General features: G+C 45.4%; 2 protein-coding genes across 3 annotated transcripts in view; one reads left to right on the top strand and one right to left on the bottom strand.

Annotated features, from left to right (window-relative positions):
* Positions 1-4,468, bottom strand: part of FAM110A (family with sequence similarity 110 member A) — a 116,560-nt gene extending 112,092 nt beyond the window's left edge. The window contains exon 1 of the mRNA XM_056549197.1: positions 4,374-4,468. The gene's annotated coding sequence lies outside the window, so the exon portion shown is untranslated. The remainder of the gene's footprint in view (positions 1-4,373) is intronic.
* Positions 4,469-4,678: 210 nt separating this feature from the next.
* On the top strand, positions 4,679-26,583 carry SLC52A3 (solute carrier family 52 member 3). Of its 2 annotated transcripts, XM_056549192.1 has the most exons (5): positions 4,679-4,793; positions 5,844-5,939; positions 6,115-7,301; positions 21,789-21,912; positions 26,275-26,544. In XM_056549192.1, the coding sequence occupies exons 3-5, from the start codon at positions 6,262-6,264 to the stop codon at positions 26,485-26,487; spliced, it is 1,377 nt and encodes a 458-aa protein (XP_056405167.1). In that variant the 5' UTR covers positions 4,679-4,793; positions 5,844-5,939; positions 6,115-6,261; the 3' UTR covers positions 26,488-26,544. The 2 variants fall into 2 exon arrangements, with proteins under 2 accessions (XP_056405167.1, XP_056405169.1); XM_056549194.1 differs by lacking the exon at positions 4,679-4,793 and having other exon boundaries at positions 4,848-5,939; positions 26,275-26,583.
* The last annotated feature ends 340 nt before the right edge of the window (positions 26,584-26,923 follow it).

Here is a 26,923-nt window from a genome sequence, read left to right as displayed (position 1 = left end):
TTGATTCACATATACAATATGTCTACTTTGTGTTTGCATCATAAAGTTGACATGTTTTTACTTTTGGAAGACATCAGAGGGCTTCAAAGTTCAGCAGCAATTTTCCAATTTTTCACAAAATTTTCTAAATCGGAATCTTTCATGGACCAGTTTCGTTTTGAAGTTGATTTGAAGGGTCTTCATATTGGAAATACCCCATAAATTACCCCATTATAAAAACTGCACCCCTCAAAGTATTCAAAATGACATTCAGAAAGTGTTTTAACCTTTTAGGTGTTTCACAGGAATAGCAGCAAAGTGAAGGAGAAAATTCTAAATCAGCATTTTTTACACTCTCATGTTCTTGTAGACCCAGTTTTTGAATTTTTACAAGGGGTAAAAGGAGAGAAATCCCCCCAAAATTTGTAACTCAATTTCTCTCGAGTAAGGAAATACCTCATATGTGTATGTAAGGTGTTCGGTGGGCGCAGTAGAGGGCTCAGAAGGGAAGGAGCGACAATGGGATTTTGGAGAGTGAGTTTTTCTGAAATGGTTTTTGGGGACATGTCACATTTGGGAAGCCCCTATAGTGCCAGAGCAGCTAAAAAGAACCCATGTGGCATACTATTTTGCAAACAACACCCCTCAAGGAACGTAACAAGGGGTACAGTGAGCCTTAACACCCCATGGGTTTTTGACGACTTTTCGTTAAAATTGGATGTGTAAATAAAATAAAAAAATGTTTTCACTAAAATGATGTTTTTTTTCCCAAACTTACCATTTTTACAAGAGGTAATAGGAGAAATGCCCCCCAAAATTTGTAACCCCATTTCTTCTGAGTATGGAAATACCCCACATGTGGATGTAAAGTGCTCTGCTAGCGAACTACAATGCTCAGAAGAGAAGGAGTGCCATTGGGCTTTTGGGGAGAGAATTTGTTTGGAATAGAAGTCGGGGGCCATGTGCGTTTACAAAGCCCCCTGTAGTGCCAGAACAATGCATTACAAGGCTCAGAAGAGAAGGAGCACCATTGGGCTTTTGGAGAGAGAATGTGTCTGGAATTGAAGGCCATGTGTGTTTACAAAGCCCCCCTGGTGCCAGAACAATGGGCCCCCCCCCACATGTGACCCTATTTCGGAAACTACACCCCTCACTGAATGTAATAAGGGGTGCAGTGAGCATTTACACCCCACTGGTGTTTGACAGATCTTTGGAACAATGGGCTGTGCAAATGAAAAATTAAATTTTTCATTTTTACGGACCACTGTTCCAAAAATCTGTCAGACACCTGTGGGGTGTAAATGCTCACTGTACCCCTTATTACATTACGTGAGGGGTGTAGTTTCCAAAATGGGGTCACATGTGGGGGGGCCCATTGTTCTGGCACCAGGGGGGCTTTGTAAACGCACATGGCCTTCAATTCCGGACAAATTTTCTCTTCAAAATCCCAATGGCGCTCCTTCTCTTCTGAGCCTTGTAGTGCACCCTCAGGGCACTTTACGCCCACATATTGGGTATTTCCTTACTCAGGAGAAATTGCATTACAAATTTTGGGGGGCTTTTTTTCCTTTTACCTCTTGTGAAAATGAAAAGTATGGGGCAACACCAGCATGTCAGTGTAAAAAAAAATTTTTTTTTCCACTAACATGCTGGAGTAGACCCCAACTTTACCTTTTCATAAGGGTAAAAGGAGAAAAAGCCCCCAAAATTTGTAACACAATTTCTCCCAGGTACGGAGATACCCCATATGTGGCCCTAAACCGTTGCCTTGAAATACGACAGGGCTCCGAAGTGAGAGAGCGCCATGCGCGTTTGAGACCAAAATAAGGGATTTGCATAGGGAGGGACCCAGATGCAAGAATTACACTTGCCTCCGATACCAAAAATACCCTACGGCAGTGTTTCCCAAACAGGGTGCCTCCAGCTGTTGAAAAACTTCCAGGATGCCTAGAAAGTGAATGGCTGTCCAGCAATACTGGGAGTTGTTTTGCAACAGCTGGAGGCTCCGTTTGGGAAACAGTGTCATACGAGAATTTTTTTTATTTGGTGGGGACGTCTGTGTAGGGGTATATGTATATGTAGTGTTTTAAACTTTATTATGTGTAAGTGTAGTGTAGTGTTTTTAGGGTACACTCACACGGGCGGGTTCACAGCGAGTTTGAGCTGCAGCGGAAAATTTGCTGCATCTCAAACTTGTAGCAAGAACTCGCTGTAAACCTGCCCGTGTGAATGTACCCTGCTGTTGCAAGACTACCACTACCAGTATGCCCTTTGGCTGTCTGTGCATGCTGGGGGTTGTAGTTATGCAACAGCTGGAGGCACACTGGTTGCAAAACACTGAGAGTTTGTTATTTAACTCAGTGTTTCCCAACCAGTGTGCCTCCAGCTGTTGCAAACCTACAACTCCCAGCATGCCCAGACAGCCGAAGGACATATTGGGAGTTGTAGTTTTGCAACATCTGGAGGGCCACAGTTTGGACACCACTGTGCAGTGGTGTCCAAACTATAGCCCTCAAGATGTTGCAAAACTTCAACTCCAAGCATGCCCAGACTGTCAAGGCATGCTGGGAGTTGCAGTTCTGCAACATCTGAAGAGCCACATGTTGCAGAACTCCCAGCATGCCTGGACTGTCTGGGCATGCTGGGAGTTGTAGTTTTGCTACATCTGGAAGGCTTATAGTTTGGACACCACTGCACAGTGGTGTCCAAACTGTGGCCCTCCAGATGTTGCAAAACTACAACTCCCAGCATGCCCAGACAGGCTTTGGCTGTCTGGGCTTGCTGGGAGTTGTAGTTTGGCAACTCCTAGGACGCAGCAGTGAAGATCACTTACCGCTGATCTTTACTGCTGCGTCTGCCGCTGCCTCCGCCGGTCCCGCGATGCCTCTGCCGGTCCCGCAATGCCTCCGCCGGTCCCGCGATGATCCCTGCGATCATGTCTCGGGACCCTCCGCCATCTTCCCCCCACTCTGTCCCGACATCCAGGGGCGGGGCAGAGCGGGGATTTCAACTTTAACCCCCCGCCCCCCTCCTGCCATTGGTCACTAGTCCTAACAACCAATGGCAGGGGTTTAGGAGCGAGGTGGCAGCTGCCACCTCGCTCCTATACCTTAAGATGATAGGGGCAGTCTCTGACAGCTCCGTTCATCTTTATTTTCCAGGCGATCGGGTAACCAGAGACCCGATCGGCCCGGAACCCCGCAAGTCCTTGTCATTAGTCAGTCACTTACTGACTGACAAATGACAACGATCAGCAGCAGGGGACCAGTCTGATTGGTCCCCAGCTGCATAGTGTCATCGGTCAGCTGTCCAGAACCGCTGCGATGACGTTTCTATCACCATGCCAACGGACATTTATAAACGTCCATTTGCCTTAAGTCACAGGAAAAATGGACGTTCATAAACGTCCATTTACTGTAAGGGGTTAAACATATTCATTTTCGGGCATGTAGTTATGATTTTTTCCAGAAGTACGACAAAATCAAACCTATATAAGTAGGGGATCATTTTAATCATATGGATCTACAGAATAAAGAGAAGGTGTCATTTTTACTGAAAAATTTACTGGGTAGAAACGGAAGCCCCTAAATGTTACAAAATGGCGTTTTTTCTTCAGTTTTGTTGCACAATTATTATTTTTTTTTGTTTCGCCGTAGATTTTTGGGTAAAATAATTGATGTCAATACAAAGTAGAAATAGTGGCGCAAAAAATAAGCCACCATATGGATTTTTAGGAGCAAAATTGAAAGGGTTATGATTTTTAAAAGGTAAGGAGGAAAAAATGAAGGTGCAAAAACGGAAAAACCCTCAGTCCTTAAGGGGTAAAGTACAGTATAATGGTGGGAATTTATAATTAGTGGCAGAGCAATTTTGTTGTCTGTCCTAGGCGCAAATCTTTGCACAGTGGCATTTTTGCGCAAGAGGTTTCTGCCTATTTACATGGTGTAGCAGTAAGTGCTTTTGTAGAAAGTAGTGTTCTATTTGTTTAGCTTTGCAGTGGTACTGTATTTCTGAAATGCGTCTGTGGTAGAGGGTGTGATGCAAGGCAGATGGAAGTACCCTAGGGGCAGATGGCATTAACCCCTTGTATTCGTGATGCCAGGGCATGGTTTATCCTCAGTACCACCCGAAGGTATACCGCTGGATACTGGGCTAGGCACGGGGGCAATAATGACTCCGACGCCAAGTTACGGATAACGGTAGCTTTACTGAGTGACAGATGGTACAGTCTATACAGTATAGCCAGGCCCACAGAGGTGACCAGTGACTTCAGAGGCCTTAAGGGCTTGCTGGGGCTTGCAGTGGTTTTGGACAATTTAGTGCAGGCCACATTGACTTGACAATAGATGACAGTGACTTGACTGGAGACTGACTAAGCTGTGACTTTAGCTTACTTGTAGACTTGTAGCTTGTGGCTGCAGACTTGACTTGAGGCCTCCTATGACTCCAGACACACTCTTGTCTTCAGAGACCTTAAGGTCTTGCTGGGACTTCTAGTAGATGGGGTCAATTTAATGCTGGCCACGTTGACTTGACAAATGATGACTGTGACTGACTTGACTTGTGACTGATGACTGACAAGACTGTGGCTTACTTGCAGGTTTGTAGCTTGTGGCTGCAGACTGGACTTGAGGCCTCTTATGACTCTGGACACAAACTTAGGCACAGCTTGACTGGACCTCAGCAAAGACTAAGAGAGCAGAGGCTCCACCCAGGGCTTATATGGGGGAGGTTCTGGTGTGGTCCCATTGGTAACCCCTAGGTCACCTGGTCACTGATACCTCCTGGGTAACAATCACATGACAAATCACATGGTAAACAGTCTTAAAGATATAACACTCTTACATATATAACATAGGGATTATACACTGCAGGGAGGCTTCCTGATAGGGCAGCAAGGGTACGAGGTAACACCTCTGGGCCACCACAATTCTTTATATACATAGCATAGGGGATAATATACAATTACAGTAGAACAGATGCAGGGGGGGCCTTCTGGGAGGCTGCCTGACAGGGCAGCAAGGTTACAGGGTAACAAATCCCGTACTGGGCCACCGCATTTCTTTTTGGCGTAAATTAATGTGCAAAGCATGACCTTTAGGTGCAAACTCACACCATCCAGGACCACATTTAGAAACTTGTCTACATCTAAGCTACTTTGCTATTTATATTTAAAAAAAATGTACACCTCTTTGATATATGTGGGGGAAGTACACATGACATATGTCCAGGCAAAAAGGGGTAAAAAGAACTTGAAAATGTAAATTTTCCCCCAGTGTCCACCCTTCAACACCATAGTGTTTCTCTTTTACTCTAAATGGGTGCAGGTCCAAAATTTGGTGCCAATTTATCTGTTTTTTTAATTTTTTTTTATGGAGCTCCAGATAGGGAGCTTATACCGTGAATTCAATAATGAAACAGTAACCAGTTCCTCCTAGTGATGTCTGCAGGCAACCAACAATCTATGTCTATGCAGGGGACATGAAGCTCTGTATCAGAAGAAAATGACCCGTAAATGATATAATCAGGACAGAATATTGGACCAAAAATTGAGTTCCTGCTATGAGTTTGACTGGTGATAATCTACAACTCCCATTATGCCTTGACAGCCTATGGCTCTCCAGCTGTTGCAAAACTACAATTCCCATCATGCCCTGACAGCCTGTGGCCCTCCAGTAGTTTTGCAACAGCTCAGGGGTATTACAGGAGGTGCAGGAGTTCAGCTGCTTCATGACAGAATGGACTTTGGCTACAGAAGATGAGATAAGATGTACAGTATTTAGTGGAGGCAGCGTGCTGCAGTAGGACAGAATACGGCCTGTACTTTACCTCAGAACATGAGCACATTTTCTTCTCTTGTTTAGCCTTGTGATTTGCAAAGAGAACATCGACTCACCAGACGTCCTCACTTCCCCCTTGGCTACTCTGAGAGAACTGCTTAAGTAATAGGCATGCAATGGGTAAGAATTTCATTGTTTTCATTTTACAGTGTCTTCCATTTAGACTAAAATGCGAAATTCCTTTAGATTATTAACTTAAAGATCTAAGATCCTTAGACACTTTAACAGAAAGTCTTATGCTTCAATATTCCTGGAGAATACCTTCACCAAGGTGACTGCTCTGTTTTCTTTGTAGGATTGATCAGCTGATATGTACAGAGAACTCTCTTCTGGAAGACACGGTCATATAACAGGCCACCTCTGACCATCCATGATCCTTTGACCTTTTAGTGGACAGTCTCTACTGCTTGGAAACCTTGAGGACAGAGCAAAGTAGTCAGACATGGCTTTTGTTACTCACCTGTTGGCGTGTATCTTTGGAACCGGTGCATGGGTTGCTATCAACGGTCTATGGGTAGAACTTCCACTTATAGTGAATGATGTTCCTGAAGGATGGTACTTACCATCATATCTTACCATCCTTATCCAAATGGCCAACATTGGCCCTCTATTTGTTACTATAATGCACAAGGCAAAGCCTGGCTGGGTGAAAGAGGTTGTGATTATATATATTATTATTGTCCTGGGAATCGTGGCTTTGTTTCTGTTGGCCTTTTTCTGGAAAGAAACCACCTGGATTGCCGGGCAGCTACACAGTACAGGATTCCTGATCTTAACCTTTTTCTTGTCGGTGGTGGATTGTACTTCATCAGTGACCTTCCTGCCCTTCATGATGCAACTACAACCCAAGTACATAACTACATACTTCATTGGCGAGGGGCTCAGTGGTCTCTTTCCCGGATTACTGTCTCTGATTCAAGGCGTTGGAATGATGAAGTGTGTGAATGTTACACGAAATGAGAACACAACTCAACCTTGGTTGAATGCTACAGATGGTGGATACTACATAGAAACCCAATACCTTCCAGCCAACTTCTCTGTTCAAGTCTTCTTGTTCCTTCTCACAATTATGATGGTTTTCTGCCTGGTGGCTTTTTTCTTCTTAACGAGACTATCCCAGGAAGACAGCTCCAATACTTCCTTACTTCAGAGTTCTGTCACCCTTAATTCTTACTCTACGACTGATGTGAAGCTTTCATGTAATTCGGGGCCTTCTGATACAAGTAAGAGCACAGAGGACATCAAGTATGACAGCGGGAATTCTTCAGACCCAGATACTAATAAAGTAAAGTATTCTTGGGGTCACTACGCTCTAATTTACTTTCTTACTGGATGGGTGAATGCTCTCACCAATGGAATTTTGCCATCTATTCAGACATACTCTTGCATGCCATATGGTAACTTGGCTTACCATCTTTCTGCTGCACTGGGCTCCATGGCTAATCCTCTGGCTTGCCTCATTGCCATGTTCCTACCTAGCAGGTAAGAGATAATGTTTGCACACAATTTTTTAATTAATGGAGATTCTTATCACGAGACAACTTTTTCAGCACATGCATTTAGATGTAAAGAGTTTCACTAATTAAATATGTAGGGATGTCCTGACACTGATGCTGGTATCACTATCAGCACTGATACCGGACAATTGCATGAGTACTTGTACTGGGGCAAATGTCCTCGATACCAATCTTGATACCTGCAGACCATAAAAATCTATCCTGAGACCCCCAATAAGTTCCCTCCACTCGCATAAAGAGGCCTCTTTATTGTTCATTACACTACCTGGAGTGATGAATGGCCTGCTGTGCAATGAGATTAAGAAGAAGGTCCTGCATCACTTACAGAACTGAGGATGCAAAGGCCTCAACGTAGGAGCAAAGTGAAGGTGAGTGTTTTTTTTTATTATTACCTACCTTCTTAGAACATCATCCTTATAGGGGGATTCCCCACCTATCTTCTGGGGGCTTTTACCTAGAAGGGGAGGATTACCTACCTACTTACCTACTGGGGGCTTCTACCTAATAGGAGGGATTCCCTACCTACTGGTGGCTTGTACTTAATTGGGAAGGGAGGGGGGGGATTTGTTACCTAACTACTTGGGGAATATCCTAATTATGATTGTCAGTAAGGGTCTAATGTCAGACGTTCGCCTAAGCCTTCACCTAACAAAATCTAGAGCCACCTTTGCTGTCACATGACATTGAAAAAGTGTCAGTAACTGGTATCAGTGAGAATTTGAAAAAAAAAAAGTACCGGTTCTCATAGTCTGTTTTAAGTAAATGGTAAGGGGACATTCCCTTTTAATATGTACTAAAAAAATCTGATTAAAACTCCAGGCTGGGGCAATGGCCCAGATTTACCAATCTGTCTGATTTTTGTTTCAGGCATATACTATGGGGGCAATTTATCAAAACCTGTCCAGAGGAAAAGTTGCCCAGTTGCCCATAGCAACCAATCAGATCGCTTCTTTCATTTTGAAGAGGCCTTTTTTTAAAATGAAAGTAGCGATCTGATTGGTTGCTATGGGCAACTCAGCAACTTTTCCTCTGGACAGGTTTTGATAAATTGCCCCCATAGCAACCAATCACAGCTCAGCTTTTATTGCTATGTTTGGGTCTATTCACACGTACAGTATCCTGTGCATATTTGATGCATAGGATTTGAAGCTGTGTTCAGTCATTTACTTTACATTGAAATCTACAGCACATCAAATACAGGTGTGATGGTGAACCAGCACCAAAGTATTCCTCATAATTCTTCCTGAGATTCAGATTTATTTTGTAGGTAACTTAGGCCATTTGTCTATGTGTTATGGAGGGGGCAGGGTGTTCTGTTGTCATGGTTGGTAGGTCTGGACATGAGATGGACACAGGAAGATGCTGAAAATGCAAATTATTCCTGCTGCCCACCTTAGGTCTGAGGGAAGACACCTTGGAGACGCTGGAGGTGCCCCCCTTCCCCTTCAGGAATCTGGGAAGGTAAGAAGAGCTGGGTGGGGATTCAGAGTAGTGTGTGATGTCCCAGAGACAGGACCTGTTGTTAGTACAGAGCCTGCTGGGACATGTAGTACCCCAATAGTTGGGGAGTCTTGTGCTGGAGTTGGTGTGTGATGATCTCAGGGTTAAGAGTTGCTGCTAGTACAACACTGCCCTGGGAGATTGTGCCCCACAATCTGGAGAATTGTAGTGATAGAGGATCTGAGGCTGAGGCCACCCTCTGGAATAAGGAATCGTGACTGTGTTACCTGTGGACTTAGATGTGGACCCCTGTGTACTGAGGAGCAGATGTGATAATCGGACCCCCAGGAAACCTGAGGTACCACTAGACGTGGAGCTGTTATCTGTGGACAATATATTGGAGTGTGGAGTGTTGGACCCGGTGTGGAATCCCGGGATCTGCAGTTTGTTCCTTCCCCAGTGCCCAGTGACTGTGCCCTTCTGTTGCCCATTGTTTGCCCAGACTCCGGATCACCCCCTCATTCTGTGGATTGTGTTTTGTGATCTTTGCCAATAAACCTGGTGCTGTTCTCCCATCTCTTGCTCTGTTGATTGTGTGACAATCCCTGAGTGGCGAACTCTGTCACAACTGGTGGCAGCGGTGGGATAAACAGAGAGGAGAGAAATGGACAAAAGAACATCAGATCAGGAGGGCTACACGGAGGAGATCCATCCAGGAGATCATCTTCCAGGAGATTGTGGATTTAATGGGAGCAGATGCTACTGTGGATGGTGGGTGCTAGGCTTGGGCCACAGCTCTCAGATGGGCAAGAAATAAACAAGTTACTTTGCAAGCTAAGGAGTTGTGCAAGGAGGTAATTGACTTACTTGGGCCAAAGGCCACAGCAGATGATGAGAAGTGGGCCTGGAACTGGTCTCTAAGCATAGAGTGCCACCTCTTATAGAGTTATATGAGGAGTGGGAGGTCAGCCCAGAGTCTCACACCTACATATTTGAAGAAGAAACCCCAGAGTGTCCTGAAGAGCGGGCTGTCAAGCATGGTGGCGGCATAGGCCATGGGGAAGCAGCTTCAGTGCATATCGGTGTGCCTTCAGAATTAGACCCTGTGGAAAGTGGAGAATCTTGTGTAGATGCTGCTGGGCCTCATGAGTCTCTTGATATAGACACCCAGATCTACTTGATGGGCCAGCCGGGACTGAGGAAGAAGAAGCAGACCCAATGCCCTTTGTTTATATTCCTACTGCACCTAACAATGGGCCTTGTCTGCCAGAACCACCGCAGGATTGGGGGGAACCCAAGGAACCCAGTTATGACTCAATGGCTGATGTAGACAAGTCTCATACTGATATAGACACTCCTCATACTGATGAAGATGGTGCAGTGGATACTGACTCTCCTGGATCACAATCCTACAGCATAGATGAGATGAGTATTGGAGAGTCTGTGACTAAACTGGAAAGTAGAGACCCAGAGAAGGGAGCATCACAAGGAGGATCAGACCGTGGATCAATGAGCAGCAGAGGCTTCAATGGTGAAGAGATCCAGGAACATTCTCTATCATTATATGGGGGGAGATCGAGCACTGTTGTGGGAGAAAGACTTCAGGTTGAGCGAGCCTGTGATGGGGCACAAGACCCCGGTCCTGAGCACAGCGGTGACCTCACACATGGTTAGACCTCAGACCCTTCTATTTCATTGTATGGGGGAGATCGAGCGCTGCTGTGGGAGAAGGAGTGATGGAAAAGCGAGCCTGTGATGGAGCCCAAGACCGTGGCCCTGAGGACAGTGGTGTCTTCCAACATGGGGAGACCTCAGACCCTTTTATGTCATTGTGTCCCCTGACGGTTGGGACCCCTTTACCCCTGTCTTCTGCTGCTGAAGACTTTGAGTTCTCCACCAAAGTGGGTCTTGACTGTATCCTCTGGTCTGCTGTGTGTTGGGGTGATGGACTAAAGGAGGAACCAGCATCTACCAATATAATGTGGCCAAGTGTATTATGGGAAAGGGGGACTAGATGGACTGTGCTGAACCTGAGGGAACCTTTCATCTTGATCAAGAGCCCCACAAAGCCCCATGACCGAAGAGTCTCCTTCTGGCTGGACTGACCTGGAAGCCACCTGATCAGGGAATATGGATCTAGCTTCTCACATGGAGTCTGGGAGCCATATTGGAAAGTCTTGTACTTGTGATTATAGCTCCAGACCTCGTCCCCAGACCTCGTACTGGAATACGACTGTGCTTTGGACTTTCTTCATGGACTATGGATTGTGCATAATGGACTATGGATTGTGCATAATGGACTATGGACTGTGTATAATGGACTATGTATTGTGCATAATGGACTATGGACTGTGTATAATGGACTGTGTATAATGGACTTTGTATTCCCACTATGAACCGATAACCATGTCCTCAAAATAGTGAAGTAATGTGACCTATAAGTGAGGTTGCCAGAGGCCTGTGTAGACTCCCTGGCCAGCTCACTTATTGTAAGGGGGGAGAGTTTGTGATGGTGCACCGGCACCAAAGTATTCCGTATAATTCTTCCTGAGTTTCAGATGTATTCTGTAGGTAACTTAGGCCATTTGTCTATGTGTTATGGAGGGGGCAGGGTGTTCTGTTGTCATGGTTGGTAGGTCTGGACATGAGATGGACACAGGAAGATGCTGACCAAAGGAATGCAAATTACCCACCTCAGTTCTGAGGGAAGACACCTTGGAGATGCTGGAGGTGCCCCCCTGCCCCCTTAAAAGAGAAGAGCTGGGTGGGGGATTCAGAGGTAGTGTTTGATGTCCCAGAGACGGGACCTGATGTTAGTACAGAGCCTGCTGGGACATATAGTATCGTAATAGGGGAGTCTTGTGCTGGAGTTAGTGTGTGATGATCTCAGGGGTAAGAGTTGCTTTCAGTACAACACTGCCTGGGAGATTGTGCCCCAGAATCTGGAGAATTTCTGGTATAGAATAGCCAAGGCTGAGGTCGCCTTCTGGAACAAGGAATCGTGTCTGTGCTACCTGTGGACTTAGATGTGGACCCCTGTGAACTGAGGAGCAGATGTGAGAACCGGACCCCCAGGAGACCTGAGGTACCACCAGACGTAGAGCTGTTATCTGTGGACTGTGAACAATACATTAAAGTGTGGAGTGTTGGAACCAAAGCTGAATCCGGGATCTGCAGTTTGTCCCTTCCCCGTTGCCCAGTGACTGTGCCCTTCTGTTGCCCATTGTTTGCCCAGTGACTGTGCCCTTCTGTTGCCCATTAATGCCCAGACTTCAGATCACCCCTCATCCTGTGGATTGTGTTTTGTTTTGTGATTTTTTAATAAACCTGGGGTTATTCTCCCATCTCTTGCTCTGTTGATTATATGACAATCCCTGAGTGGCGAACTCTGTCACAACAGGATACTATGGCCCAGATTTATCAAAGAATGTCTATGGTAGAGCTATTTTCCCACGTTTATTTGGGTGGTGGGTTTGACTAGCATGCATCTTATTTATCAAGAAGGTGCAGTAGGATGATGAATTTTGCGCAGCTCTGCTGTGGTGGGAAAAGCTCTACCACATACACTTTTTCTAGACGCTTGTGAGGGAGGCAAGTAGACACTTTCCCGGGTCCTAAATTTGGCAGGTTAGGTGTTTTTATTTACTTTCACAGAGCTGCTGTGACATTTTTACTTGCATTTTAGATGCTACCATAAAATTTGATTGCGGTGTCTAAGGGGTTGAAGCCGAGCATCACCGTGATCGGTGATGTCTGGCATTAGAGATGGGTCCTGGTGGCAGATAGCCGCCAGGACCACCCAGCTATGACCTGCGCTTAGCTCCTGAGCTCGTGTCATAGAAGGGGAGTGGGATGCTGTTGTCCACAAGAGGTTAAAGGTTGAATGGTGGAATGTAGAAGTGATTCTCAGGCCTACTGGTAGGTGGTGTAGCTTTGCGCCTAAAAAAAAAGTACTTTTGCGCACAAATTAGCGACTTTTGACAAAAGTCGCAAATGATAAATTCATGACCACTGCATGGTCAAAATGAAAAAGTTCTACGGGTAGGCAAAAAGAGTGAAACTGTCTATATCAAAAGATGCATAAAAGTCACTAAATATGCTGCTTGCACCTGAACTTCGCCAAAACATAGACAAAAAAATGCTCTAAAAGCAATGATAAATCTCCCCCTATATGTGTGAGTAGACCCGTAAAAAGGAGAAATGAGGTGTGATTGGTTGCAATCTGTCTGAGACAAAATCAGAAACATTCTTGACTAATAAATCTGGGCCAATGTTTTCACCTTTTTTGGCTATTTTCCCACTTGTTTTTTTTTTTTTTACAGTTTTATTTTTTAATTTTTTTATTATTATTATTATTTTATTTTTTTTTTACCAATGAAAACTCAAAAATTTCCCAAAATACTCAGTGTGAATCCAACCTAAAATGAATTCAATTCAATAATTTAGTCAGGTAAATTATTAAAATGTATTTATATATTGTGTTACGCCGAGCGCTCCGGGTCCCCGCTCCTCCCCGGAGCGCTCGCTACACTTCCCTCACTGCAGCGCCCCGGTCGGTTCCACGGACCCGGGGCGCTGCGTTACCACCTCCGGCCGGGATGCGATTCGCGATGCGGGTAGCGCCCGCTCGCGATGCGCACCCCGGCTCCCGTACCTTACTCGCTCCCCGTCAGTTCTGTCCCGGCGCGCGCGGCCCCGCTCCCTAGGGCGCGCGCGCGCCGGGTCTTTGCGATTTAAGGGGCCACTGCACCGCTGATTGGTGCAGTGGTTCCAATTAGTGTTTACACCTGTGCACTTCCCTATATCACCTCACTTCCCCTTCACTCCCTCGCCGGATCTTGTTGCCCTAGTGCCAGTGAAAGCGTTCCTTGTGTGTTCCTTGCCTGTGATTCCAGACCTTCTGCCGTTGCCCCTGACTACGATCCTTGCTGCCTGCCCCGACCTTCTGCTACGTCCGACCTTGCTTCTGTCTACTCCCTTGTACCGCGCCTATCTTCAGCAGCCAGAGAGGTTGAGCCGTTGCTAGGGGATACGACCTGGTCACTACCGCCGCAGCAAGACCATCCCGCTTTGCGGCGGGCTCTGGTGAAAACCAGTAGTGACTTAGAACCGATCCTCTAGCACGGTCCACGCCAATCCCTCTCTGGCACAGAGGATCCACTACCTGCCAGCCGGCATCGTGACAGTAGATCCGGCCATGGATCCCGCTGAAGTTCCTCTGCCAGTTGTCGCTGACCTCACCACGGTGGTCGCCCAGCAGTCACAACAGATTGCGCAACAAGGCCAACAGCTGTCTCAACTGACTGTTATGCTACAACAGTTACTACCACAGCTCCAGCAATCATCTCCTCCGCCAGCTCCTGTACCTCCTCCGCAGCGAGTGGCCGCTTCTGGAATACGACTATCCTTGCCGGATAAATTTGATGGGGACTCTAAGTTTTGCCGTGGCTTTCTTTCCCAATGTTCATTACACTTGGAGATGATGTCGGACCAGTTCCCCACTGAAAGGTCTAAGGTGGCTTTCGTAGTCAGCCTGCTGTCTGGAAAAGCCCTGGCTTGGGCCACACCGCTCTGGGACCGCAATGACCCCGTCACTGCCTCTGTACACTCCTTCTTCTCGGAAATTCGAAGTGTCTTTGAGGAACCTGCCCGAGCCTCTTCTGCTGAGACTGCCCTGTTGAACCTGGTCCAGGGTAATTCTTCCGTTGGCGAGTATGCCGTACAGTTCCGTACCCTTGCTTCAGAATTATCCTGGAATAATGAGGCACTCTGCGCGACCTTTAAAAAAGGCCTATCCAGCAACATTAAAGATGTTCTGGCCGCACGAGAAATCCCTGCTAACCTACATGAACTCATCCATCTTGCCACTCGCATTGACATGCGTTTTTCCGAACGGCGTCAGGAGCTCCGCCAGGATATGGACTCTGTTCGCACGAGGCGTTTCTTCTCCCCGGCTCCTCTCTCCTCTGGTCCCCTGCAATCTGTTCCTGTGCCTCCCGCCGTGGAGGCTATGCAGGTCGACCGGTCTCGCCTGACACCCCAAGAGAGGACACGACGCCGCATGGAGAATCTCTGCCTGTACTGTGCTAGTACCGAACACTTCCTGAAGGATTGTCCTATCCGTCCTCCCCGCCTGGAAAGACGTCCGCTGACTCCGCACAAAGGTGAGACAGTCCTTGATGTCTACTCTGCTTCTCCACGTCTTACTGTGCCTGTGCGGATGTCTGCCTCTGCCTTCTCCTTCTCTGCTGTGGCCTTCTTGGACTCTGGATCTGCAGGAAATTTTATCTTAGCCTCCCTCGTCAACAGGTTCAACATCCCGGTGACCAGTCTCGCCAGACCCCTCTACATCAATTGTGTAAACAATGAAAGATTGGACTGTACTATACGTTTCCGCACGGAGCCCCTTCTAATGTGCATCGGATCTCATCACGAGAGGATTGAACTGTTGGTCCTCCCCAATTGCACTTCTGAAATCCTTCTTGGACTTCCCTGGCTTCAACTCCATTCCCCAATCCTGGATTGGTCCACTGGGGAGATCAAGAGTTGGGGGCCCTCTTGTTCCAAGGACTGCTTAAAACCGGTTCCCAGTAAACCTTGCCGTGTCCCTGTGCTTCCTCATGTAATCGGTCTCCCTAAGGCCTATATGGACTTTGCGGACGTTTTTTGCAAAAAACAAGCTGAGACTCTACCTCCTCACAGGCCTTATGATTGTCCCATTGACCTCCTCCCGGGCACTACTCCACCCCGGGGCAGAATCTATCCTCTGTCCGTCCCAGAGACTCTTGCCATGTCTGAATACGTCCAAGAAAATTTAAAAAAGGGCTTTATCCGTAAATCCTCCTCTCCTGCCGGAGCCGGATTTTTCTTTGTGTCCAAAAAAGATGGCTCTCTACGTCCTTGCATTGACTACCGCGGTCTTAATAAAATCACGGTTAAGAACCGCTACCCCCTACCCCTCATCTCTGAACTCTTTGATCGTCTCCAAGGTGCCCATATTTTTACCAAACTGGACTTAAGAGGTGCTTATAATCTCATCCGCATCAGAGAGGGGGATGAATGGAAAACGGCATTTAACACCAGAGATGGACACTTTGAGTATCTGGTCATGCCCTTTGGTCTATGCAACGCCCCTGCCGTCTTCCAAGACTTTGTTAATGAAATTTTTCGTGATCTACTATACTCCTGTGTTGTTGTATATCTGGACGATATCCTGATTTTTTCTGCCAATCTTGAAGAACACCGCCAGCATGTCCGTATGGTTCTTCAGAGACTTCGTGATAATCAACTCTATGCCAAAATAGAGAAATGTCTGTTTGAATGCCAATCTCTTCCTTTTCTAGGATACTTGGTCTCTGGCCAGGGACTACAAATGGACCCAGATAAACTCTCTGCCGTCTTAGATTGGCCACGCCCCTCCGGACTCCGTGCCATCCAACGTTTTTTGGGGTTCGCCAATTATTACAGGCAATTTATTCCACATTTTTCTACCATTGTGGCTCCTATTGTGGCTTTAACAAAAAAAAATGCCGATCCCAAGTCTTGGCCTCCTCAAGCGGAAGACGCCTTTAAACGACTCAAGTCTGCCTTTTCTTCGGCTCCCGTGCTCTCCAGACCTGACCCATCTAAACCCTTCCTATTGGAGGTTGATGCCTCCTCAGTGGGAGCTGGAGCTGTCCTTCTACAAAAAAACTCTTCCGGGCATGCTGTTACTTGTGGTTTTTTTTCCAGGACCTTCTCTCCGGCGGAGAGGAACTACTCCATCGGGGATCGAGAGCTTCTAGCCATTAAATTAGCACTTGAGGAATGGAGGCATCTGCTGGAGGGATCAAGATTTCCAGTTATTATTTACACCGATCACAAGAACCTCTCCTACCTCCAGTCTGCCCAACGGCTGAATCCTCGTCAGGCCAGGTGGTCTCTGTTCTTTGCCCGATTTAATTTTGAAATTCACTTTCGGCCTGCTGATAAAAACATTAGGGCCGATGCTCTCTCTCGTTCCTCAGATGCCTCTGAAATTGAACTCTCTCCTCAACACATCATTCCTCCTGACTGCCTGATTTCCACTTCTCCAGCCTCCATCAGGCAAACTCCTCCAGGAAAGACCTTTGTTTCTCCACGCCAACGCCTTGGGATCCTCAAATGGGGTCACTCCTCCCATCTCGCAGGTCATGCGGGCATCAAGAAATCTGTGCAACTCATCTCTCGCTTCTATTGGTGGCCGACTCTAGAGACTGATGTGGTGGACTTTGTGCGAGCCTGCACTATCTGTGCCCGGGATAAGACTCCTCGCCAGAAGCCCGCTGGTTTTCTTCATCCTCTACCTGTCCCCGAACAACCTTGGTCTCTGATTGGTATGGATTTTATTACTGACTTACCCCCATCCCATGGCAACACTGTTATTTGGGTGGTCGTTGATCGATTCTCCAAAATGGCACATTTCATCCCTCTTCCTGGTCTTCCTTCAGCGCCTCAGTTGGCTAAACAATTTTTTGTACACATTTTTCGTCTTCACGGGTTGCCTACACAGATCGTCTCGGATAGAGGCGTCCAATTTGTGTCTAAATTCTGGAGGGCTCTCTGTAAACAACTCAAGATTAAATTAAATTTTTCTTCTGCATACCATCCTCAATCCAATGGACAAGTAGAGAGAATTAACCAGATCTTGGGTGACTATTTACGACATTTTGTTTCCTCCCGCCAGGATGACTGGGCAGATCTTCTACCTTGGGCCGAATTCTCGTATAATTTCAGAATCTCTGAATCTTCCTCCAAATCTCCGTTTTTCGTGGTGTACGGCCGTCACCCTCTTCCCCCCCTCCCTACCCCCTTGCCCTCTGGTCTGCCCGCTGTGGATGAAATTTCTCGTGATCTTTCCACCATATGGAAAGAGACCCAAAATTCTCTCTTACAGGCTTCTTCTCGCATGAAGAGATTCGCAGATAAGAAAAGAAGAGCTCCTCCCATTTTTTCCCCTGGAGACAAGGTATGGCTCTCCGCTAAATATGTCCGTTTCCGTGTCCCGAGCTATAAGTTGGGACCACGCTATCTTGGTCCTTTTAAAGTTTTGTGTCAAATTAATCCTGTCTCTTACAAACTTCTTCTTCCTCCTTCTCTTCGTATCCCTAATGCCTTTCACGTCTCTCTTCTTAAACCTCTCATCCTCAACCGTTTTTCTCCTAAATCTGTTCCTCCCACTCCTGTTTCCGGCTCCTCGGACATCTTCTCTGTCAAAGAGATTTTGGCCTCTAAAAAGGTCAGGGGAAGAACTTTTTTTTTAGTGGATTGGGAGGGTTGTGGTCCAGAAGAGAGGTCCTGGGAACCTGAGGACAATATCCTGGACAAAAGTCTGATCCTCAGGTTCTCAGGCCCCAAGAAGAGGGGGAGACCCAAGGGGGGGGGTACTGTTACGCCGAGCGCTCCGGGTCCCCGCTCCTCCCCGGAGCGCTCGCTACACTTCCCTCACTGCAGCGCCCCGGTCGGTTCCACGGACCCGGGGCGCTGCGTTACCACCTCCGGCCGGGATGCGATTCGCGATGCGGGTAGCGCCCGCTCGCGATGCGCACCCCGGCTCCCGTACCTTACTCGCTCCCCGTCAGTTCTGTCCCGGCGCGCGCGGCCCCGCTCCCTAGGGCGCGCGCGCGCCGGGTCTTTGCGATTTAAGGGGCCACTGCACCGCTGATTGGTGCAGTGGTTCCAATTAGTGTTTACACCTGTGCACTTCCCTATATCACCTCACTTCCCCTTCACTCCCTCGCCGGATCTTGTTGCCCTAGTGCCAGTGAAAGCGTTCCTTGTGTGTTCCTTGCCTGTGATTCCAGACCTTCTGCCGTTGCCCCTGACTACGATCCTTGCTGCCTGCCCCGACCTTCTGCTACGTCCGACCTTGCTTCTGTCTACTCCCTTGTACCGCGCCTATCTTCAGCAGCCAGAGAGGTTGAGCCGTTGCTAGGGGATACGACCTGGTCACTACCGCCGCAGCAAGACCATCCCGCTTTGCGGCGGGCTCTGGTGAAAACCAGTAGTGACTTAGAACCGATCCTCTAGCACGGTCCACGCCAATCCCTCTCTGGCACAGAGGATCCACTACCTGCCAGCCGGCATCGTGACATATTGCTAAATAAAAGATGGCTCTTAAAAGTACACCTAAACTTTGGCATTGCATATTAGGATCAGGAAGCTGATTCTGTAGTAGAGAGGGTAAGCTGTGTTAACCTTAGGGTATGTGTTCACACAGTGTAAAATTCGATGGCATATTTTAAGTTACGTGTGCATTTTTTTTTTAAACCAGCCTGCCATTTTTGTCAATTATGGATGAAAATGCTCGCCTAAAATAAAATATGACAGAAAATGTTATGTTGTGTGAGCATACCCTTAGTCTGAGAAAAATAATGATGATAATTTTACTGCAGCCTTCTTCTATTCCTCCTAGTCGCAAACCAGGTCATTCATTACACAGGGTATACTTATGACTGTCCTATGGTAATGTATCAACCTTGGTAGAAAGGACAAAGTGCAGTCAGGATTTTCCTTGTAGACCAGATAGGTACCACTACAGGCTGTTCACACGCAGTATTATGAGCCAGATAATTAATTATGAGCTATGGTTGGTTGCAATAGTAAAACCAGACAGTTTCTAATGAACTTAAAGGGGAACTCCGGTAGGAAACTTTTTTTTTTTTTTCATATCAACTGGTGCCAGAAAGTTAAACATATTTGTAGATTAGTTCTATTAAAACAATTTTAATCATTGCAGTACTTATCAGCTGCTGTATGCTACAGAAAAAGTTGAGTTGCCCTTTCCTGTCTGACCACAGTGCTCTCTGCTGACACCTCTGTCCATATCAGGAACTGTCCAGAGCAGGAGAGGTTTGCTATAGGGATTTGCTCCTACTCTGGACAGTTCCTGACACAGACAGAGGTGTCAGCAGAGACCACTGTTGTCAGACAAAGAGCACTGTGTTCAATCTGGAAAAAACTACACAACTTCCTCTGGAGCATACAGCAGCTGATAAGTACTAAAAGGATTTAAATTTTTTTTTTATAGAAGTCATTTACAGAACTGTTTAACTTTTTGGAGTCAGTTGACATGAAATTTTTTTTTTTCCCACTGGAGTACCCCTTCAATGGAAAAAACAGCTAGTAATTTACATATATCCCATGTCACACTCACCATCACTCATAAAGCTACAATATGGGGACGCAACTGAAGTCACGTGAACTTTCAGGATTTTAAGTACAGCTGGGTTTATGCTCTGTTCACAGTTATAGCTTAATAACAAGATTGTTCTTATTGTATCCTGCATGTTGTGTATACAAGTAGCACTAGAATAGATGAGGAGCTAAATTGCATCCCCTACAACCCTGCCTGGGTAGACCATTATACAGTGGGGATCAAAAGTTTGGGCACCCCAGGTAAAAATGTGTATTAATGTGCATAAAGAAGCCAAGGAAAGATTGAAAATCTCCAAAAGGCATCAAATTACAGATTAGACATTCTTATAATATGTCAACAAAAGTTAGATTTTATTTCCATCATTTACACTTTCAAAATAACAGAAAACAAAAAAATGGCATCTGCAAAAGTTTGGGCACCTTGCAGAATTTATAGCATGCACTGCCCCCTTTGCAAAGCTGAGACCTGCCAGTGTCATGGATTGTTCTCAATCATCATCTGAGAAGACCAGGTGATGTCAATCTCAAAGGTTTTGAATGCCCAGACTCATCTGACCTTGCCCCAACAATCAGCACAATGGGTTCTTCTAAGCAGTTGTCCAGAAATCTGAAACTGAAAATAGTTGACCCTCACAAAGCTGGAGAAGTCTATAAGAAGATAGCAAAAAGTTTTCAGATGTCAATATCCTCTGTTTCGCAATGTAATTAAGAAATGGCAGTCATCAGGAACAGTGGAAGTTAAAGCAAGATGTGGAAGACCAAGAAAAACATCAGACAGAACAGCTCACAATCCCTCCAGAAAGATCTGGCAGACACTGGAGTTGTGGTACACTATTCCACTATAAAGAGATACTTGTACAAATATGGTCTTCATGGAAGAGTCATCAGAAGAAAACCTCTTCTACGTCCTCACCACAAAAATCAGCGTTTGAACTTTGCTAATGAACATATAGACAAGCCTGATGCATTTTGGAAACAAGTTCTGTGGACCGATGAGGTTAAAATTTAACTTTTTGGCCGGAATGAGCAAAGGTACGTTTGGAGAAGAAGGGGAACAGAATTTAATGAAAAGAACCTCGGTCTAACTGATAAGCATGGGGGTGGATCAATCATGCTTTGGGGTTGTATTGCAGCCAGTGGCACAGGGAACATCTCACAAGTAGAAGGAAAATGGATTCAATAAAATTTCAGCAAATTTTGAATGCTAACCTAAACACACCTCGAAATCCACAGGGGATTACATCAAGAGGTGTAAACTGAAGGTTATGCCATGGCCTTCACAATCTCCTGAGCTCAACATAATTGAAAATCTATGGATAGACCTTAAAAGAGCAGTGCATGACAGACAGCCCAGAAATCTCAAAGAACTGGAAGACTTTTGTAAGGAAGAATGGGCAAAGAATTAACAAGAATTAAAAGACTCTTGGCTGGCTACAAAAAGCGTTTACAAGCTGTGATACTTGTTAAAGGGGGCAGTACAAGATATTAACTCTGCAGGGTGCCCAAACTTTTGCAGATGCCATTTTTTTGTTTTCTGTTATTTTGAAAGTGTAAATGATGGAAATAAAATCTAACTTTTGTTGACATATTATAAGAATGTCTAATCTGTAATTTGATGCCTTTTGGAGATTTTCCATCTTTCCTTGGCTTCTTTATGCACATTAACACAAATTTTTACCTGGGGTGCCCAAACTTTTGATCCCCACTGTATTGGCTATAGGGAAAATACCTTGTTACAAAACTCTGCTCATTATGTCCTATTATTGGAATTATTTGCTGTATTGTACATATAAACACATGGCAACACTCTTTAATAGTTTTCTATTACACCCTTCAGGTCCCTTATGATCCTTGCGCTCTTGTCAGTTGTGGGGACAGGATTCGGGGCATATAACATGATGACAGCGATTATGAGTCCTTGTCCTATACTGCAGAACAGTACTTGGGGATTAGTCCTTATCGTAAGTACGCATTTTACATCAGTTAATAATGTGATAAAAAATATTAATAAAAGTAAAATAACTACTGTAGTCTAAAAGAAATAGAATATATATATCGTTACTTTGGTATCAAGCCTTGGCGAGACCACTAGATGATGGTATTGTTGTTATGGGGTAATGAAGTGTTCCCCAACCTGTGGCTCTCCAGCGGTACTGTGGGCATTACATGTACCAATATATGGTGCCTATGTACAATATTTTGAAATATGCTGCACTAGAACCAATGCTTAATGAATACCTCAGAAATTCCCATTTTACACGAGCATAATACTGATGCGTTCTTGTGCCCATATTATGACTGCAAATCCTGGCTTGACTGTAGGTCTGTCCATATTGGTCTAATACAACATCTGATAAAACAGTAGCAAAAAGAAAAAGCCCAGCAGCTCACCGCAACCGAACAGCCACCATGTGTAACCGGGATCTTGCGGGAAGCTCAGAGGCTAGAAACCGGTGTGTTTCGTGCAATCAGCACTTCTTCCAACCCCATGGCAAAAACGGCCCCACTGAGCAAAACGGTGGTGCAGAGGAATCCAAGAGGCAAATAATACTGTAGCAAAAAGAAAAAGTCCAGCAACTCACCGCAACCGACACTTAGAGTAGAACAGCAACCATGTGTAACTGGGATCTTGCGGGAAGCTCAGAGGCTACAAACCGGTGAGTTTCGTGCAATCAGCACTTCTTGCGGATCTTGCGGGAAGCTCAGAGGCTAGAAACCGGTGAGTTTCGTGCAATCAGCACTTCTTCCAACTCCATGACAAAAACGGCCCCACTGAGCAAAACGGTGGTGCAGAGGAATCCAAGAGGCAAATAATACAGTAGCAAAAAGAAAAAGTCCAGCAACTCACCGCAACCGACAATCAGAGTAGAACAGCCACCATGTGTAACCGGGATCTTGCGGGAAGCTCAGAGGCTACAAAGCGGTGAGTTTGGTGCAATCAGCACTTCTTGCGGATCTTTCGGGAAGCTCAGAGGCTAGAAACCGGTGAGTTTCGTGCAATCAGCACTTCTTCCAACTCCATGACAAAAACGGCCCCACTGAGCAAAACGGTGGTGCAGAGGAATCCAAGAGGCAAATAATACAGTAGCAAAAAGAAAAAGTCCAGCAACTCACCGCAACCGACAATCAGAGTAGAACAGCCACCATGTGTAACCGGGATCTTGCGGGAAGCTCAGAGGCTACAAAGCGGTGAGTTTGGTGCAATCAGCACTTCTTGCGGATCTTTCGGGAAGCTCAGAGGCTAGAAACCGGTGAGTTTCGTGCAATCAGCACTTCTTCCGGCCCCATGGGGCCGGAAGAAGTGCTGATTGCGTGAAACTCACCGGTTTCTAGCCTCTGAGCTTCCCGCAAGATCCCGGTTACACATGGTGGCTGTTCTACACTGAGTGTCGGTTGCGGTGAGTTGCTGGACTTTTTCTTTTTGCTACAGTATTATTTGCCTCTTGGATTCCTCTGCACCACCGTTTTGCTCAGTTATATATTTTTTGAACCACTGTGATTTTTTGCTTTCGCTCTCCATATATTCCATTGATTGCTTTCGTTTTTTTTTTTGGGTCATGGGTCAGGTGCCTAAAGCTGTTTATTCTTTATTAGCCAACATCTGATAAGCATGCAACATGCATGCAACAATTTTGAAAAAAAATTCTATATCAAAGCGGAAGCAAGAAGGGGTTACACTATGGCCCCATAGACTGCTATTTTACGCTTTTTTATGGAGCTTCAGGGTAAATTCAGATTTTTTGCAACTATTTCTGCGACTGTCTCATTCAAGCGAATTGGGCTTACAGAAATCAGTGTTTTTGCCACCAAATCTAAATCATTCAGCTGTATAAAATAAATTTTCAGCCTCAGAAATTTCTGCAACAAATCTGCCACGGTCATGGGCACAAGCGCTTAAAAAAGCCATAACCAGCATCCTGTCACAAGGTGGCGCTGTGGCTCCTACTTTCTGTTACAATGTCTGGGTACCAAGGCACCGCCACAGAAATGAAGCTGTAATGGAAAAGACACAAGACAACATTGATCCGGCTGATGGGTGTAAATCTATACCGTTTCTTGCAGGAATCCTGTTTTTCACAGAATCCAAAGCAGAGTATATGGATAGATTTACAGAATCATTCCAGTGACACCTGTGGCACGGCTATTAATATTCCAGGCATCTTTTATCAGAGATCTGGAGCTGCAATTGATTTCCAATATCTGTTCTGTGAGATCCTGCATTGGTGGTTTCTCCCTCAGCCGAGTGCAGCAGATTTTGCACCTTAGGGGAGCAGTAAATTTGGATGTAAAAATATTACAACACGGGGAACTGTAATAGTCAATTATCGGTTCTTTCCACAATCCAGGGCTTATTAGGATAAAACATTTCTTAAAGGAGTTTTGAGCAGTAATTGATATATGTCATTAACAAATACACATACAATTTGCTTGTAAATATTTATATTATAACTCATAATATTATAACTGTGCCACAGAATGTGCAAAAAAAAAAATATTATATTTACTAACAGCGCTGCCAAATAAGCCAGTTACAGCGCTCCCTAATGTATAAACCTATAAATAACAACACCGCCTGTGTAAAGACAAGTAATAATTGGGCCCCCTAATGTATAAGGCTGTTTAGAAGTTGTGCCCCCCTAATGTGTAAAGCTCTTTAATAAAAGCTTCCCCCAATGTGTAAGGCCATTTACTAACAACGCCCCCTAGGGTTTAAAGGACAGGAAACAAAAAAAGGAAAACCACACAGGCGCCTAGTGCATTATCTCAGTGTATCGATCAGATTAGAATATGTGGTTAATATTGTGCTCACCTTGAGCGCAATAGATATGCGCGTATGACCCCAATAAATGGGGTACAAAAGAGTAGAGGTATCCGGGGGGTGCTGCGAAGTCGTAGGGAGGTGGAAGCCGGTACAGGGCTATCCACAATGTATGCAGGAGAATAGGTAGAAAATTCCTCTTTAGGCGCTGCATCTCCCAACGGATACACTCGAGTCGGTATTTGAATAAAAGATGATTTTTATTTTGACCAATGACGCGTTTCGGGTATTAACCCTCCCTCAGATTGGTTACCAGTCTGAGGAAGGGTAATACCCGAAATGCGTCATTGGTCAAAATAAAAATCATCTTTTATTCGAATACCGACTCAAGTGTATCCGTTGGGAGATGCAGCGCCTAAAGAGGAATTTTCTACCTATTCTCCTCCTTAGGGTTTAAGGGCGATTATTATCAGTGTACCCAAATGTGTAAGGCCAATTACTAAAACTGCCCCCTAATATGTGTACTGATTAATAACAGTGCCCCCTATATTGTATAAAGACGATTACCAGCAATGCCACCTAATATGTAAGGCCGTTTATTTTCACTGTCCCCTAAGGCCATATATTAACAGCGCCCCATAGGGTGTAAGGCCAATTTCTACAGAGCGCCTTAATTAAAGGTGTAAAAAAATGATGCCAGAAAGTTACAGATTTTTAGATTACTTCTATATAAAAATCTTATACAAAAATCGTATCAGCTGCTGTATACTACAGAGAAAGTTGAGTTGTTCTTTTCTGTCTGACCACAGTGCTCTCTGCTGACACCTCTGTCCATGTCAGGAACTGTGCAGAGCAGGAGAGGTTTGCTTTGAGGATTTGTTCCTGCTCTGGACAGTTCCTGACATGAACAGAGGTCAGACTGGAAAGAACTACACAACTTCCTCTGCTCTCTAATCCAGTGTTTCCCAACCAGGGTGCCTCCAACTGTGGCCAAATTACAACTCCCAGCATGCCCGGACAGCCAAAGGCTGTCCGGGCATGCTGGGAGTTGTAGTTTGGCCACAACTGGAGGCACCCTGGTTGGGAAACACTTCTCTAATCCATGGGTTGGAGCCATGGGTTGGAGACTACCAGTTGACATTGTATTCTCTGTTGTACAATTCTATATTACAACTTTTTAAATTTGAAAAAGAAAAGATCATCCAGCGCAAGATGTGCAGGTAAAATCTTGCTTTTATTAGGATAATCCAACAGAAGTCACTTACAGAGGGTAGTGACTGACGCGTTTCGCACTGAAGTGCTTAATCGTAGCTACGATTAAGCACTTCGGTGCGAAACGGGTCAGACACTACCCTCTGTAAGTGACTTCTGTTGGATTATCCTAATAAAAGCAAGATTTTACCTGCACACCTTGCGCTGGACGATCTTTTCTTTTTCAAGTGTGTGTACCAAGCCGAGGGCGGGACCGGCAAGTCCCTACGCAGGTGATCCAGCAATTGGTTGGGAATGTGAGCGGCCCAAGCATTCTGCATTATTAACTTTTTAAATTGTTTTATTTTTTCAGGTGATTTCCTGGATCTTTTTTATTGGAACGCTCAGTTACGTAAAAGTCATGATTGGAGTTATTCTCCGCAGCCAAAGTCACAGCGCCCTTGTTTGGTGTGGAGCGGTGGTGCAGCTGGGCTCCATGATTGGGGCTCTAGTCATGTTCCCCCTGGTTAATGTGTATGGCTTCTTCAGCTCAGCTGATCTCTGCAGTGTGAATTGTCCTAGCTAAGACTCACCAGAAAGCATGAAGAGAGCAAATACTAAATATATATATATATATATCTGTTCACAAGAATATATGCTACAACTACCTCTACATAAAGAAAAATACTGTATATACACTGCTCCCTTATTTTTAGCGCATTCTTGTTATCATATTCCTAAAAGTTATTAAATCAACTGGTGCCAGAAAGTTAAACAGATTTGTAAATAAATTACTTCTATTAAATTTGTTTATCCTTCCTGTACTTATCAGCTGCTGTTATGATCCTCAGGAAGTTCTTTTTTTTTAATTTCCTTTCCGCCTGACCACAGTGCTCTCTGCTGACACCTCTGTCCATTTTAGGAACTGCTCAGAGCAGGATAGGTTTTCTATGGGGATTTGCTCCTACCCTTGACAGTTCCTAAAATGGACAGAGGTGTCAGCAGAGAGCACTGTGGTCAGA

This window comes from Hyla sarda, chromosome 12 (assembly GCF_029499605.1).
Source record: "Hyla sarda isolate aHylSar1 chromosome 12, aHylSar1.hap1, whole genome shotgun sequence".
NCBI classification, from domain to species: Eukaryota; Metazoa; Chordata; class Amphibia; order Anura; family Hylidae; genus Hyla; species Hyla sarda.
The sequence above is the reverse complement of the archived record's forward strand: the minus strand, read 5'-3'. Positions and strand labels throughout refer to the sequence as shown.

Bases quoted from the DNA above. Each gene is read 5' to 3' on its own strand.
- SLC52A3 (XM_056549194.1), top strand. From the start codon at position 6,262: ATGGCTTTTGTTACTCACCTGTTGGCGTGTATCTTTGGAACCGGTGCA. The intron at 7,302-21,788 runs GTAAGAGATAAT...TACACCCTTCAG, and splicing joins GCCATGTTCCTACCTAGCAG to GTCCCTTATGATCCTTGCGC. The intron at 21,913-26,274 runs GTAAGTACGCAT...TTATTTTTTCAG, and splicing joins CTTGGGGATTAGTCCTTATC to GTGATTTCCTGGATCTTTTT.